Source organism: Blastomyces gilchristii (assembly GCF_000003855.2).
Source record: "Blastomyces gilchristii SLH14081 genomic scaffold supercont1.5, whole genome shotgun sequence".
In the NCBI taxonomy this organism is placed as follows: Eukaryota; Fungi; Ascomycota; class Eurotiomycetes; order Onygenales; family Ajellomycetaceae; genus Blastomyces; species Blastomyces gilchristii.
The window spans coordinates 741,287-756,114 of NW_003101678.1; the positions used below are offsets into that span (position 1 = coordinate 741,287).

The 14,828-nt window shown below is 45.7% G+C and overlaps 6 protein-coding genes across 6 annotated transcripts; 2 read left to right on the top strand and 4 right to left on the bottom strand.

Annotated features, from left to right (window-relative positions):
• Nucleotides 1-1,606: 1,606 nt before the first annotated feature.
• Nucleotides 1,607-4,300, bottom strand: BDBG_03281 (uncharacterized protein). The gene is made up of 3 exons (XM_002626071.2): nucleotides 3,597-4,300; nucleotides 2,965-3,509; nucleotides 1,607-2,890 (listed from the first exon to the last, which is right to left on the bottom strand). The coding sequence occupies exons 1-3, from the start codon at nucleotides 3,711-3,713 to the stop codon at nucleotides 2,170-2,172; spliced, it is 1,383 nt and encodes a 460-aa protein (XP_002626117.1). The 5' UTR covers nucleotides 3,714-4,300; the 3' UTR covers nucleotides 1,607-2,169.
• Nucleotides 4,301-4,454: 154 nt separating this feature from the next.
• Nucleotides 4,455-6,492, bottom strand: BDBG_03283 (mitochondria fission 1 protein). Its single transcript, XM_002626073.2, has 4 exons — nucleotides 6,148-6,492; nucleotides 6,054-6,072; nucleotides 5,820-5,913; nucleotides 4,455-5,690 (listed from the first exon to the last, which is right to left on the bottom strand). The coding sequence occupies exons 1-4, from the start codon at nucleotides 6,164-6,166 to the stop codon at nucleotides 5,361-5,363; spliced, it is 462 nt and encodes a 153-aa protein (XP_002626119.1). The 5' UTR covers nucleotides 6,167-6,492; the 3' UTR covers nucleotides 4,455-5,360.
• BDBG_03284 (kinetochore protein spc24) lies at nucleotides 6,434-7,797 on the top strand. The gene is made up of 3 exons (XM_002626074.2): nucleotides 6,434-6,583; nucleotides 6,672-7,069; nucleotides 7,267-7,797. The coding sequence occupies exons 1-3, from the start codon at nucleotides 6,557-6,559 to the stop codon at nucleotides 7,442-7,444; spliced, it is 603 nt and encodes a 200-aa protein (XP_002626120.1). The 5' UTR covers nucleotides 6,434-6,556; the 3' UTR covers nucleotides 7,445-7,797.
• Nucleotides 7,737-11,009, bottom strand: BDBG_03285 (uncharacterized protein). The gene has a single exon (XM_031721179.1). It carries the CDS (start codon nucleotides 9,629-9,631, stop codon nucleotides 8,189-8,191), a length of 1,443 nt encoding a protein of 480 aa, XP_031577636.1. The 5' UTR covers nucleotides 9,632-11,009; the 3' UTR covers nucleotides 7,737-8,188.
• A 560-nt stretch (nucleotides 11,010-11,569) lies between these two features.
• Nucleotides 11,570-13,394, top strand: BDBG_03286 (uncharacterized protein). Its single transcript, XM_031721180.1, has 2 exons — nucleotides 11,570-13,130; nucleotides 13,374-13,394. The coding sequence occupies exon 1, from the start codon at nucleotides 11,600-11,602 to the stop codon at nucleotides 12,074-12,076; it is 477 nt and encodes a 158-aa protein (XP_031577637.1). The 5' UTR covers nucleotides 11,570-11,599; the 3' UTR covers nucleotides 12,077-13,130; nucleotides 13,374-13,394.
• BDBG_03287 (aminotransferase) lies at nucleotides 11,585-14,807 on the bottom strand. Its single transcript, XM_031721181.1, has 4 exons — nucleotides 14,200-14,807; nucleotides 13,941-14,106; nucleotides 13,201-13,792; nucleotides 11,585-13,077 (listed from the first exon to the last, which is right to left on the bottom strand). The coding sequence occupies exons 2-4, from the start codon at nucleotides 14,023-14,025 to the stop codon at nucleotides 12,369-12,371; spliced, it is 1,386 nt and encodes a 461-aa protein (XP_031577638.1). The 5' UTR covers nucleotides 14,026-14,106; nucleotides 14,200-14,807; the 3' UTR covers nucleotides 11,585-12,368.
• Nucleotides 14,808-14,828: the final 21 nt, after the last annotated feature.

Sequence of the window (14,828 nt, forward strand, 5' to 3'; positions counted from 1 at the left end):
GCAGCTGCATTACAAAGATATTTAATTACTAGAAAATGTCAGAATAAGTTCTTTATTATCTTTTAAGAATAATACTCTTATACACTCACTGTTGCAATTGAGAAAGAGAGAAAGAAAAATATGTTATAAAAAGAGAAAATCTTTTTAAAAAATTCTATTACTACTATTAGCTTTGTCTCTAAAATATATCACTTTTACAGAGAATTTTATATATAGAATAAAATATGATGAGAGATCTATAAGCTACTTATTAACTACATTTTTCACATCTTAAATTAATATATAAGAAACTCACTTATCACATGTTTAATTTAAATAAAGATGAGAAAAGAAAGATCTACACAGTTAGCAGAAAAACTCATCTATTTCTTTATATTATATACAGTATATGTACTGTTAATTAGTTAATAACTGTTGTTATATAACAAAGATAACTTTTAATTCAGTAATCTTAAGAGTATCAGAACTATGCTCTTAAAGAGAAGAGTATTATTATACTCTCAGCTATATCAAGACTCTGCTACAGTTTTACACAGCTTATTGCTTTTATACAGATAATTTCATTCTATCTGAACTAGTTTTCAATCACTCTATAATATCATTTGAATATATTATAGAAAGATTTGATTGATGAATATAAGAACTTTACTTCTATATAAGATTAGCAGATTACTCTTTCTTAACAGTGAGATACTGCTAAGATATTACTTCAGCTACTCTTATTTATAAAATGAGAGAAGAGTATTCACTCATTATCTATATAGAATAGCTAGATGCTGACTTCTTATCAAAGAAGTCAGTGATTTATTTTTCTTCTACTAGAATATATACAAGAGTTACTGTGTTTCTCATACAATCTTCTTAGTATACTAAGTATCATATCTGTGATATTCTTGTAATAACTCTGTAGTCTATGAGCTCACTATTCAAGCAAGATAGTCAAGCTCACTTATATAGCTTCTTAAACAACTATCTTTACATAATGCTGCTGACTAGTCACTGCTTCAGTTTTATCATATTACACTCTGCAGCTGCAGCTGATAATATCTTATAAAATAAATTAACTATAATTATCTGATCTAAACTCTGAGTTCTGTATTATCTGAAACTGTGATTCTTAACTGATAAGAACTACACATGATCAGAGAAGAAGAGAATTAAAGTGACAGACTATACTTAATCATTATATAGACTATTTCTTTACACTTCATAGATTCTGCTGAAAGCTTCAATTCTCAGTCATTCTTAATTGCTAATTCTTGACTGAAAAACTCACTGAATTTCTATTCTTCTGCTCTGAAGCTTCATTACATATATACTATATACACATATAAATATTCACTCTGATCACTGATTCTCACATCTTCTCTTTCTTTTCCTTCTTTAACATTTTTCACTTTGTTATATAAGACCTATTTATTATACCGATCTATTCGGCGTAGGCCTCTTACACTATTATATATTTAATCTCTATATTTTATCTTTCTACCGTGAATACTTCTAGTAGTTATCAGTATATATCACACCAAGCTGCAAACACCTGAATAATCGCCTGTGAGCACTTATTCTTACATAACTGTAAAGTTTGATCCTAGTCTCAGACACGGTTACACGGTCAGTCTAAGTATATAACTGTTATTATATTTGATTGTAAACAAGCAAAATAATGAGAAGATGATTAACTCACTTATATGTCTCACTTATAGATGCTAAGAAACTTCTACTTGTATAAGAAGAGAGAGAAGAGAAAAAGTGAGACCTGCACATTCTTTTTATTAACTGTCAAACAAATCAACATAAAAAACAACAATGACAATAAAAATTTATATTCCATTAAAACAGAAAGATGAATACAAAAACAGGTGGACTGAAGAAGAGGGGAAAAAATATGGCAGAGGATGCGTGGGGGTTGATGTTCAAGGTATCATATCATATTCATGATCCCCATCTCAAAACTGAGATATCCACTACTAGGTCACGTGTTACGAAGTGGGTATTAATTCAGTTGGATTCTTTCGGCTGCCACAAGGCCCGGTGTGACAATAGTAGAGCAAGGCCCATGTATAAGTCACCTCCTTGCAATTGTCGTGGCCGAAGAGAGAGGAGTTTTCAATGTGAGAAGGTGGAATTTAAGGGTACGGTAGTAGTAGGAACCGAGGATGGGTGACTTTAATCATCATTATTATAGAGCCAATTCCAAAGCCACCCACCAAAGTTGTTGGGTTCTGGGTGATCATGCCCGGGGCGTGAACGGAGCCTCTCAGTTTCGTGGGACAGTGCATTGGCACCGTCGCGATTCGTAGAGGAACGCGGGGACCGTGACCTATTGCCATTCCCCGAACTTGATCGACGAGGCGGACTGTCTGAAATAATAAACGGGTCCGCCATGCTTCCTATACCACGAGGGGCGGAGGCAGATCGAGGCGGGGGCGTTTGGTCGGACGCTGGGCCGGGCCCTGAGTCCCGATGCTGTTCCCCGTTCGGCGTTGGAGGTGCGCGACGCCCAATCCTGGCTCTACAATGAGGGCAAGTATTATGGTCGTCCAGCCAAGGGGATATGCATGTAGCGTGGAACCAGTGTTTGCATGGCAGCACCGTGACTCTAGAATCTAGATCGACAGTTTCCATGCAGATGCCGCAGGTTTCCGTGCCGTCGAAACGATCAAGGGCCCCGTCCGTTTCTTGTAACGTTTCTTTTAATGTCTGGGTTTTGAGGAGTGCGAGCTGTTCGGGGGTTACCGGTTGGTCTGCATTCTCATCTAGGGTTCCACCGCCGGCGGCAATGTTTTGAAGTAGTGACAGCATCAACGATTGTATCGCTGTTACTTCCCTGTCCGCCCCATCGTCCAACCGGTTTCCATGTTGGTGTCCAGCGAATTGTCCGAGGACTCTAGTTAACAGCCAACTTGGTTAGTTTATAAACCCTGGGCGGTTATTGCTGGGTGGAGATGTTGGGGAACTGACTCTTGTAAATGAGCAAAAGGATCCGTATCCTCTCGGGCGTTGTATGCATTTCGCGGTGTCAGACGCCAACTGACTCTTAGCATGTTTCCGTCTCCGTTGATATTTAAGCCTAGATCATCATGGCCATGACGGGTATGCGGTTCATGGAGGTCAGGCATAGCAAATGGCGAACGCAGGCCAGGGGGACCGGGTGTCCGTGCGACCCGGGCATGGCGGTTTTCTGTAAGGGCGTGCAGTAGAGCCGTGGTGTTGCGAAGAAGCGCGAAGGGGTCGTTGTGGATATCATGTTGGGGTCGTTCGTGAGGGGAAGAACCCCTGGGCGGCCGGAAAGAAGTACTTGCGAAGGAAAATCTCCCATCGCCCGAGCGAAAGCTCCGAAACGTTGTACCACCGCCTGGGATCTCGAGGTGTTCAGTTCGGATGTCTGGTCGCCAACCATGGTCATCTATGGAAGGGAAGGGCGATGTTGAGCGGGAATGGTAGCGGCCAGGAGGGTTGTCTACCCGAGGAAGTTGGAGATCTGGTGGAGGGTTATCGGTTTCCACCTAGCAGAGATAGCTAGTTAGCAGTTTCTATCGACTGATAGGCGTGCTGTAAGGGAATAGACGAAGCTGCATCAGAAGCGTGCTTACGATTTCGACAAAGTCGGACTCGCAGATAGGACACAGTAATGGGCTCTCTGCTTCCCTTGCCCATACACTCTGGCACTGGTAACAGTACAACCTCTCTGGCCTCGGTTCGTCAGCCATGGCTGAGTGGAAGGGACAGAAGTTATCTGCCGGAAAATATCACGTATTTATCGATCAACTCTTCTGTCAAAAGATAAGACGAAGAGGGATTGAAAATAGCATTTACGGCGAGAAGTCGGGTAAAGGGAGTGGCGCAGGCCCCAAGTTTATTGGGCTGCTGGTCGTATATGGCAAAAGGAGTATTTCACTTGCACTTTCGGAGAGAGCGTGATGTAGAAAGCCAGTTATGCGCGGAGTGCGATATAGATACAACCAACGAAGATAGCAAGGAGTTGGCGTGGGTTAGCTGGAACGAAAAGATTATTACTACGTTTGTTGGCTTTGTTGGCCGAACGAGAAGGTGAACGGCCACCTCACCTGAGGAGTAGCCAACTGGATGGAAATCAAAGGCGTAGTCGTAGAATTTGGGTGAATCAGATAGACAAAATGGAACCTGGCGGATTTGAAGGTCTGACAATGGTGGTTGACACGACCAGGCGAAGTGCAGCTGGGTGCCGTGGTGAAGCTGCGAGTTGTTCGTTCTTTGAGTGGTTGAACGTCGGATTTTGGCGATGACGTTGTTTTGCTTAGTGATCATTAACTTAATCTGTGGCGGGGGAGCCTCGGACTTGTATCCAGCTGCTTTTTTGGCAAACCTCCCCTGGCTACCCCATCTATATACCCAGGTATCTTCTCCCTTGTTGCCATAACTGCTACCAACATAGGATCAGTTTGCTCTATATCTACATCCTTATTACTATAGCTAACTTTGACCAATACCAGTTCCTTTGTTCCTCCTCAACCTTGCCGGTTGCAAAAGAGCCTCCCCTGGACCTCATTTCAGATTCTGCTGAATTCTTATTTAGCCGTTATCTCTATCAGACCGGCTGCGTCTAATTTCTATGGCTCGTGAAAGTCGACAGGATAGAGTCAAGAATCCAATATTCATTCTTGCTTAACTCGCTGACCCCGGTCCGAACTGATCATCTAACCGCCGCGCCTTATATTGGTCCAGGGCTGCTCACCTATTTTGTTCTTCAATTTTTATTCTTTTGTTGTCCTTTCAGTTTCTCTTATATTCTTTTTCCTTTCAGACGTTTGCAAGTCTCCGTCAATCTGTCGTACTGTCACGCCCCTTTCTCCCATGCTTACGCATGTGCTAGCACACCCACATAGCGGAGATGGGGATGTATTATATTAATGTGCCGAAACTCAGGAAAAGGGATGTTCGCCATAAATAACAAACGCCTATGCCAAAATTACTATGTATGCATCCTATTTATATAGATATCCGGTCTTGGAGCCACGAGGATATGGTTTAAAATAACACAATACTGTAAAAAAAAGGAAAAACTTCATGGGGGTAAATGAAAAATAGCTTGACCGGGCAGGGAAAAAAAAAAAAAAAAAAAAAAAAAATGATAGGAGTAACGGCAGGTCACGATGACATTTCCGTAGCCCATCAATAGAAAGGATGACTGGAACCACCACCACCACCAACACCCCTTGTTCTAAACGCCTCCCGTATGCTACCGTCCATCATTTCCATCTTGAGTGGGACATCGTAGCAACATAAAACCTTTCCTCCGCCCACGAACCAAACATAAGGAAGAGAGGGGAAAATATATGGATATAATCCCGCACCCTACAATAACCTCCCTCTTCACCTCACCGCCTCTTCGCCCCCTTCATAATAAGTCCCCCGACCACGCCAGCCGCCAGAGCCACACCTCCCAATATCGCAACCCCAACCAACCCTTCCTTCGCAACCTTATCATCAATCAGCGTTCGCAAACTGGCCGCCTGCAGGTTCCCAGGTTCGTGGTCGAGAAGGAGATCGTTGTATCTGCGCGCCTCGCCGTAGTTGCCGAGCTTGTAGTTGCCGAGGGCGAGGTAGTAGAGACATTCGCGCCGTCGTTCGTGAGCAGATTTGAATATTTCAGAGAGGAGGCGCACGCCTTCTTGTTGTTCTTGGCGGACGTTGGATTTTATGAGGCCCTGTAGATTTTGTTTGCGGGGAGGGGGGTGATTGTTAGTCGTTTGTGTCGTTTGCGAGGGGGTTGGGCGTAAGAGATTGATTGGGAAGAGCGAATAATAATAAATAAGAGGAATGAATGTTTTATATACCCAAGCATAATTGAATTTAGTCTGCACGCCGACATATTCTCCTTCCTTTTCGTATTGGGCTCTCAGGACCTGGAGCTCTGCGGGCTTCAGCGGGCTGCGGGATAGGTAAACGTGGTATCAGTTATCTCGCTTCTTTCTCTGAAACAGGCAGCGAAATTATTCTGCAAGTGGAGGTCTTCGTTTATAGAATCTCATAATGTGAGGATGTATAGGCAAAAAAGATATGGAACTGACCTCTCCGCATCCGCCGCATCTAGATTCAGATATACGTATTAGCAACATGCGGAGCGGAAAACTAGGGGATAGGCAGGTGCGGAGCAAACCATACACGGAAGATTCGAACCCATAGAGGTTTACTGATATGTGATATGAAGTTTTTTTCTGCTCTCTGTAGCAAAAGTGTATATTGACAGCAGCTCAGGATACATTAAAGAGCGGTGCAGTGGCGTGGTTCGTGTCTCAAACACAGCGGTCTGGAGTTAGATATCCGGTTTCTCTGCTCTGTTTGCGCGGGCGGAGTTTTGGAGCAAACGACAGCCGCCGACGGTAACTAGCGCCAAGTCAGTCATGTGGCAGTTACTCCCCGCAACAACGGCAGAACGTCAACAAACACAGCCACATCTGACCTCATCACCATTAACTAGTTATCAATCCATCCCTTTCGCCAACCTGCGCATTTACGTATCTCTCAGAAAGACAGCGTCGATTTCAACCTCTACACAGCTCATGCCGCAAAGATGCTCCTCGAAGAAGACCCAGCAACAGTACGTTCCCCTCAGCTCTCAAACCCATCCTGACCAACCCCAATAACTGACGAATGCCAAAAAAAAAAAAAAAAAAAAAAAACCACAGCTAATCCATCACACAATCGGCAACTTTAACATCCAACCCGACAAACTCGCCCTAACCCGCATAACCGACTCCCTCTCCTCCCTCCAACAATCGCGCGACCTGCGCACCCGCGAAGCAGAAATCTCCCTCCGCAAACTCGCCCGCAACCTCAACACCCTCAGCGCCCAGCACGCAGACAATGTCTCCTCGCACGACCCCGCCCGCCACGCTGCGTCCATAGTCGAGCTTGATACGAAGAAGTTTCGCATTGCGAAGGCGGCGTCGGAGCTAGAGATTGAGAGTGAGCGGCTGGAGGGGGAGTTGGAGATGTTGAAGGCGCGGTTGGCGGAGTTGGATGCGCAAGGTCTCGAGGGGGATGAGATAGCGAGGAGGGAGAGGGAGTTGGATGATTCGACGATGTATGTCTTGCTTTTGTTCTTCTTCTTTTTCTTTCTTTCTTTCTTTCTTTCTTTTTTTTCTTCCCCCTTACTCTCTCCCGACTACCTACTCGCCTATTACCCTTGGGATAACCGGCATTGTTCTTATTTTTTTTCTTTTCTTTTTGGGAATAAAAGAAACTAACCCAAATGCCAATCACCCGCTACGCTATATTTAGTCTCCGCCTCAAAATCTACCGCTCACTCGGAATCGATGTCGAGTCCGATGAAGCGGGCAACTACAACAAAGCAATTATCCGAAACAGCCGCAAGGGTGACGTCCACGTGGTTAATATCGATCCGAAATTCTCCCGGTTTTTCTATGCAAATTATTTCTGGCAGACGATGCAGGGGTGATTGATCGGCTCTTGATTTCTTTCCTTTTTTATTTCAAATGTATAACGTGCTTTCTTTCCTTGGGTGTGTTTGATGGCGTTTGGGCTATAACTCATACATAATGTTTTGGTGTTTGGGTTCTCGGTGATTACAGGCGTGGGAAATGGAGAGTGGTTGGTTATGGGTAGTATTGAATATGTTTGGCGTACGCTATCCTTGTTGATGGCCCTTCGGTGATATCTGAAATGATGAGATTCCTTATTCCTTAGCCCAACGCTTATTGCTTCATTTTATCAAAATTCAGTCGTTGAATAAAAATAAAATAAAATAAAATAAAATAAAAAATCGAATATGGTCTCGGACACCTTTTTTCCTAAGGCATCTTTGTCTATGCATTTATTATTGCCATCATAATAATGAAGGATGATTGTGATAGAGGCCTACAGTATGATTCAATGTCCTTGGAAGAGAATGATATTCGCTGGTCAATTAAGGTTTCGGGAGCTAGGGTGCGGCCCAGCCAGTTAGTTACCTATTTAGGTAGTCGCGGTCGGTTAGAAGACGCTCTACATAGAAGTTGATCCAAAATAAGAATATCATTGCGTTCACTAGTTAAAATGAAACGTTGAAATTATTCTATATAGTTGCAGACTGCTGCGATGCAGATGGGAAGCCGTTCAGATCAGGGCAGAGTAGAATCGAGGCAGGGAGGGAGAGAGGGAAGAGGAAAGAGAAAAAAAGAAAAGGAACTCTCGAAGATATCACTCAAAAGCTATTCCTCCTCATCGAACCTGTTGTCTCACTTCTAAACATCCTTATACCTGGTGGCGCATCGCCCTTTTTAAAAACTTCATTACCCCTAGGCGGCGTCACCACCATCTGTTGATCTTCCATGACCCGTACTCGAACCGCTGGAGAAATGCCAAACCTCCTCCAACGGTCGAGCGCCAGCGCCTTCTCTTCGTCTTCGGGGGCCATTCGTTTCTTCTTCTCACCTTCACCTTCACCTTGACCAGGCCCCCAGCGTATTTTCAAATAGCGGTTAAGTGTCTGGGCAAACACGACCAGCGCAATGCTAACCCATGAGATCCACTGGCCGATTTCCTTGGGCTGTTCATTGCTGGGAAGCTTTACCATCCGATACTCGCACATGACAACGTTGACGATGAAGGCGGCGAAATGGGCAAGCATAACAAATAAGTGAAAGTTCGTAAATGCTACGGCCCAGCGAGACCATGGCCTCTGTGGTTGAGGCTGTCCGGATACGGGTAGCCAGGATAGCGATGAGGACGGTGATGATGGCAATGGCTGGATCGATACAGACACATCTTTGGATTTGTCGGTTGTAGTGTTCTGCCGACCGTGAACACATGTGCCCACCCAACGAAGACCGACTATGTCTGATGCTGAGCTGGCTGTTGCAAAGTGGATATTCGTATTTTTATTCCGCCACACTGTGCGAAATAATATCTCAACAACAATCCAGGTAAAGATATATATGATTGTTGCTGGAAGGAAGACCGACGTGATATCCCTCGGACGGTTTATATAGTTCGGCCGGGCCACGACGTCATGTTTTGGACGGAAAATCCGAGCTTCAGGCGGGCAAGCGTACAGACAGTCGGCAGTAGGACTGGGGAATAAAGAACCATCGAATGAAGCCGCATCACTGCGCGAAATGCACTCTGGGGTGATGAATCCCGCCCCATTTACATACATGCACGATGCAGTAAATATCGCACCCAACACCAAAAGCATGCCCCACATTATCACAATCCACCGCTTCCTTTTCTCCGCATATATCAATGTCGACGACCAATTCAATAACGGAGCAGTGAGCATCGCGCCAGATGAGGTTACCGCGAAAATTCCATAGATGTCCAGGTCTATGGCTTTTCGGGCGGGGCTGGCCAGCAAGAGGCCGTGGAGAGCTGCTGCTCCACTATACGACATTGCACTGGCGAGGGCGCCGAAGACCAACCATTTTTGTCGACGGCAGAGGACGGCGAATACCAAAAGCAGATAGAACAGTATTCGTTGCAGGAGGTTATATGGTCCGCTTATGGGGAAAACGCAGAGGACGTCGGGTCCATATCCACCGTATACATTGAGATCCTCCTCGCTAGCTGCGGATACGCGTGTGTTACACAGAATAACTAGGAAGAATAGGCGGGCAGAAGTCATGCTTGCTGGACATAAATATCGCATTCCGCTGAGAACTAAACAAGGGCAAAAGAAATGCAACAAATTAACTTCTATGGGGAGAGGTTCACGAATACACTTCAAAACATCTTAATGTGTATGGAACCCCCCGTCATTATAGATAACTATGGCAGGTTTGTTCCGCAGCAATATTTGATTTGGAACAAGCCAAAGCTCTTGTGCTCTGCGAGAGGAAAATGGCGGCCAGAGATATATCATTGTGGTAGGCCGGCCTTCCAAGGTTGACCACGATCACCCGAAGAAGAAAAGAAGAAAACTTGGTGGTTTAGTCATTAACTATCGGACAAGAAGAAATACGGTCTGCTGCGGAGAGCAGCCGGATTGGTTCAATGAGCTGGGTGGCTGTGGCTGAGTTGAGCGATGTTGCCGTGTTGGATACGATGCTGAGCCAGTGAGGGGAGGGACAAGCGGTGGTTGATGGAAAGGTTAACTAAATAAACTGCGGTTTTCATTCCTCAAATCCTATCGCTTGGATTCTTGCCAATTGTTGATCAAGACGGTGGTTAACTGATTATTAGTTCTTCTATTCGTGAAGCTCAAATAATCCAGGCTGGGGAACGACATAGAATCATCCAACCAACGAAAGACACCAATACAATACTCTATAGAGAACCTCATCTTTGGCACTCCGACGGTTGAAGAACCTTTATTTATCTTCTTTTTGAGGGATTTATGTTTTCATACCAAGTTTGAAACAATAATAAACAATGCAGCCAGAACGGCAACGCCGAATCAACATACGGGGCTTAGCAACCCTGATTGGCGAAGGAAGAGCAGGAATTGCGATCCGCCAGTAGGAGGAACCCATCAGGAAGAAATTTGGTTTCTTCTGTGCCTCTGTCCATACTATTATCGGCTATGGGGGAACTGGCTAAAGCTTTAACAAAACTCGCAGTATATGTCCTATATTTAGATCGGAACTTCAAGCTCAACGAAAGCAGATCTTATACATGCATTATTACTACTGCATCATGGTACATTGTACTGTTACATGGACGGGAGGTCTTGAAGGCGGGAACCTCTGCCAACTTACGGCATAGTTAAACAAATAGTATGGCTTAATTCGGCCTCCTAAATACTTACCTTTGTGTGGGGGGAAGTCAATCAGGGATATGTGTGCCTAAGTCCCACGAGAAGAGATTTTATTTCCCTTGGCGTAAGAGCCGAAAATGCTCGTCGGCGTCCATTCTCTGTCTCGTTCTCTTGCTACAAGAAGCGCATTCCGAAAGTGGCGGATAGCGGAATGAGATGCTACCGAGAGGATGAAAAACCTAGGAGAGGAGGATCCGTCCCGGCCTGCATCTAAATTTCCCTAAGTCTCTCAAGTATTAATGAAAGGAAAAAAGGGATTACTTGAGGCAGGCAGCAGAGATAGATGGAGGCTAGATTGTCGAAGGATGCCTAGACATAAATAAATAAATAGAGACTGTCAGCTATCGACCTGAGTTGGTAAACGAAATCAACAGCCCTGTTTACTCCAAAACAACGTTCAACGAAGAGTAGAGTCGGATTCAGGAGCACGAGATACCATACAGAACCATCCACCTCAATATCCTGACACGCTATTCACCGGCAACAATGGCCGTAATCACGATCGATATAATTTCAGATGTGATATGTCCCTGGGTGAGTGAAAAACCCCTTACAACAAAAGTTACTATAGTGCCTACCGAATAACCAAACAATTTTTGTTTAGTGCTTCATCGGCTACCGCGACCTCCAAAAAGCCATCTCCCTCTACCAAAAAACTTACCCGGGAGGCTCGAAGGATGAATTCCAACTATCATGGAAACCCTACTTCATAGACCAAGAACCACCCAAGGAGAGCGTGCTTATACAAGGTAGAGATGCTCCAATATAGCCCACATTCCTTTCCATCACATTTCTCCCTTGAAAATACCTATACCCAATACTTAACTACGGAAAAAAAAAAAAAAAACAAATCCAGACCGCATGCTCCGCAAAATGGGCCCCCAAATGACCGAGGCAGCCCAAACCCGCCTAAAACGCGTCGGGGCAGCGCTGGGTATCAATTTCAAGTTTGGCGGGTCCATGGGCAGCTCGCGGCTTGCGCATGTACTCCTGCACACCACCGCGGCGGAAAAGGGGCTGGTGATGCAGAGTAAAGTTTCGGAGATGTTGTTTCAGTATCAGTTTGAGAGGGAGGAGGATGTTAGTTGTGTCGATACGCTTGTGAGGGCTGCGGTGGAAGTAGGGTTAGGGGAGGGGGAGGTTAGGGAGTGGTTGGCGGGGGAGGGAGCGGGGAGGGGGGTGGTGGAGGTTATTGAGGAGGAGGGGAGGAGGGTTAGGGAGGAAGGGGTGAAGGGGGTGCCGCATTTTGTTATTGGGGGGAGTTATCATGTTGATGGAGCGGTAGATGTTGGGGAATTTTTCGAGAAGGTGGTGGAGGTTAGGGAGGGGAGAGGATGAGAGGGTGGTGGATCGGGGACAGCGGGTGGTACTTGTAGCTCGTCGAGGGAGGGAGGGGGGATGGATACATGTTGAAGAATATCTATCTCTGTGTGTTTTGAAGGGTTGTGTAACACCATGCAAGAGCGGAACTTTCTACGAAGAATCATGATAGATGAACAGAACACTGTCTCTTACATGCAGAAGCAAACTTCCTCTGCTATTTCGAAAATGCATCAAATACCGTCTTCAGAACAGGATATATATAAACTAAACCCTCCTCACTTCTCACCTCCGTCCAGACGTACCGCATTCAGTCATTCGACACATCCGTAATCCCCAACTCAGCATACGCCTCCCCTCTTCCAACCCTCTCCACCAACGCCTTGAACGCATTCCCAGCCCACCTAAAGTCCTCCAGATCCAGATAAGTCTGCGCACTCAGTCGTGTCCACAACCAGCCACCATGCGGGAATGTCGGCGCGGCAGAGTTATACTCATAAATAAACTTCTCGTGTATCCATTTAGCAACAGCCATTGCATCTCTGCCCTTGATAATGGGATACGGAGATTCCTTCTCGACATGTCGGCCACTCCCATCATCAACCGCGAGGGGTAAACGGACGTTGGCGAATGCACATTGGCGGATCTTACTGGCGCCTACCACCTTGGGATCGACGCCAGGTTCGCTCATGACGTCTGTGCCGAGTATCTCAGCCACGAGATTGCCGCCCTCGTGCGCCAATTGCTGACAATACGACATGATCTTTTCCTCGCCGCCGCAGACCTCTTCGCGGAATTTAACAGCGGCGGGGATACAGTTGTATGGCGAATCATCGTTCGTGGCCACAAACTCAAACTGGAACTCAAAGGCGGATTTGCCGGCTACTCTTGGGATTGGGAGATCTACCTCCATGTTGACGGGGACGAAACCATGCGAGGTGGGGAGCGTTGTGCGAATTAGGTGCTGGTTGCGGATAGGGACATGGAAGACTGCGCAACCGCGGGGGACGTAGAGCCATCTAAAAGAAGTGTTAGAGGTGTGTTGTATAGGGCAATGGGAGAATAGATTTTGGTGAGATTATATCCACTCAAAGAAAACAAACATCCATGCGTGTTGGAATCGGAGGGAAGGTGGTACATACTTATGACAGTTGCTCACAAAAAAGTCAGGCTGCAACGCTCCCAAATCAAGAGGAATTTGGCCAATTCCATGTGCGCCATCCACGCAGCTCATAATACCTTCCTTCCTGCACTCCGCTATGAGGTCCTCGAATGGGAATCGCACGCCCGGGTTGCTAACGATAGTATCGAACAGGGCAACGCGAACATTCAACCCTTCACTCCTCGCCTTCTTAACCACCTCGATAAAACCCTTCATAATCTCCTCGTGGGTAGTGGGAAATGAATAGGTGACCTTGCGCCCTTGCACAGGCGTAGTTTCCATCAACGATGAAATAGTCTTCTCGCATGCAGCGTATGTAGTGGCAAAGTAAACAATGACGTCCCCCGGTGCGTATACCAGGTTCCGAAGGGCGATATTCACTCCCGTCGTGGCATTTTTGGTGAAAACGACTTCGTTCATGGGGACGTTGAGAAGCCTTGCCACCTCCTTTCTAGCCGCATCGACGTATTTCGGTTGCAGGTAACGGATGAACAAGTCCGGCTTGGATTCAAGCTCGTCTTGGAATTTCCGGGCCTCAGCCTGGACTACCGCGGGAAAACTTCCATATGATCCTGTTGGGATTTTTTTGGTTAGTCAACGGCTATCTACTATATGGACTCTCAGCGATATCAAAATGCTAACGTGACGGATTGATTGGCACAGGCAGCGCGCAGTTCCGGATAACACACGACTGAGGTACAGGTATCGCTATTAACTTACCGTGGTTCAAATTCTTATATTTTGGATCGAAGAGGAAATGTTTGAGCATCGGAGGCCCAAAGGGGGTTAATTTGTCAGAGGCCATGGTTGATCCGATGTCGAAATCTCCGTCTTCCTAAAGATATATGTATACCTCTGTAGATATAGGTTTATCTGATCAATGTTCCTTCACGTACACAGTGGCTCCCAGACCGAGCGAAAGTGTTAGCCATGTCCTTCAAGATAAACCATTTAAAACCATACAGATTGATGCCCATACCTGGCGCGAGTGAGAAGTCTTTTCACCAAACAAGGACACGTATGATACGGTGTTTGCTTCCTCGCCTTCTGATTATACTCAACAAGATAGGCTCAATTGACCCTTTTTGTTTTTTTTTTTTTTTTTTTTTTTTAAAAAAAAAAAAAAAAGGAGGAAGATGCTCGTTCCCCAAAACCCTCCTCTCTAATGAATTGACGTTTATTATATATTTCCCGCAACAGCAATGACACACTCAAAAAGGCCCCAAACCCCCCACCACGCGCCCTGTGACTCCGTGACTCCGTGACAATTTAGACTGACAGACTCCCGAGCACCAAAACTCTACTCGGGGAATTGATTCCTAGCGACGATGATGCCTTGGCGGGGTGCCGTACCACCGCTACCTGTCACGATATTGCAGGTCTAGGCTAGGCTAGTTTTTACGCCGAGCACGGGGCTTACTATGCGTAGTGGGCGAATTAGGGTTGGATAAAAAAAGACCTTTCAACCTTGTTGCATCGGAGGACGGGTATAGACGGACATTCTCTTGAAGTTGTGAGCCATGTGCAGTTGGGGAAATTCTGAGTTTTGCCAGACCCCAGATGTTTTTTGGCGGTGCCTTTTTATAACCTTAAACCTTAAATCTGGCC

Excerpts from the sequence above, each read along its gene's own strand:
- BDBG_03284 (XM_002626074.2), top strand. The coding sequence starts at position 6,557 with ATGCTCCTCGAAGAAGACCCAGCAACA. Across the intron at positions 6,584-6,671 it reads TCGAAGAAGACCCAGCAACA|CTAATCCATCACACAATCGG; the intron begins GTACGTTCCCCT and ends AAAAAACCACAG. Across the intron at positions 7,070-7,266 it reads GAGTTGGATGATTCGACGAT|TCTCCGCCTCAAAATCTACC; the intron begins GTATGTCTTGCT and ends CGCTATATTTAG.
- BDBG_03287 (XM_031721181.1), bottom strand. The coding sequence starts at position 14,025 with ATGGCCTCTGACAAATTAACCCCCTTTGGGCCTCCGATGCTCAAACAT. Across the intron at positions 13,793-13,940 it reads ATATAAGAATTTGAACCACG|GATCATATGGAAGTTTTCCC; the intron begins GTAAGTTAATAG and ends AAATCCCAACAG. Across the intron at positions 13,078-13,200 it reads TTTGTGAGCAACTGTCATAA|ATGGCTCTACGTCCCCCGCG; the intron begins GTATGTACCACC and ends CACTTCTTTTAG.
- BDBG_03286 (XM_031721180.1), top strand. The coding sequence starts at position 11,600 with ATGCTCCGCAAAATGGGCCCCCAAATGACCGAGGCAGCCCAAACCCGC.
- BDBG_03283 (XM_002626073.2), bottom strand. Across the intron at positions 5,691-5,819 it reads CTAAATTCAATTATGCTTGG|GGCCTCATAAAATCCAACGT; the intron begins GTATATAAAACA and ends CAAAATCTACAG.
- BDBG_03281 (XM_002626071.2), bottom strand. The coding sequence starts at position 3,713 with ATGGCTGACGAACCGAGGCCAGAGAGGTTGTACTGTTACCAGTGCCAG. Across the intron at positions 3,510-3,596 it reads AGTCCGACTTTGTCGAAATC|GTGGAAACCGATAACCCTCC; the intron begins GTAAGCACGCTT and ends TATCTCTGCTAG. Across the intron at positions 2,891-2,964 it reads CCTTTTGCTCATTTACAAGA|AGTCCTCGGACAATTCGCTG; the intron begins GTCAGTTCCCCA and ends GCTGTTAACTAG.
- BDBG_03285 (XM_031721179.1), bottom strand. The coding sequence starts at position 9,631 with ATGCGATATTTATGTCCAGCAAGCATGACTTCTGCCCGCCTATTCTTC.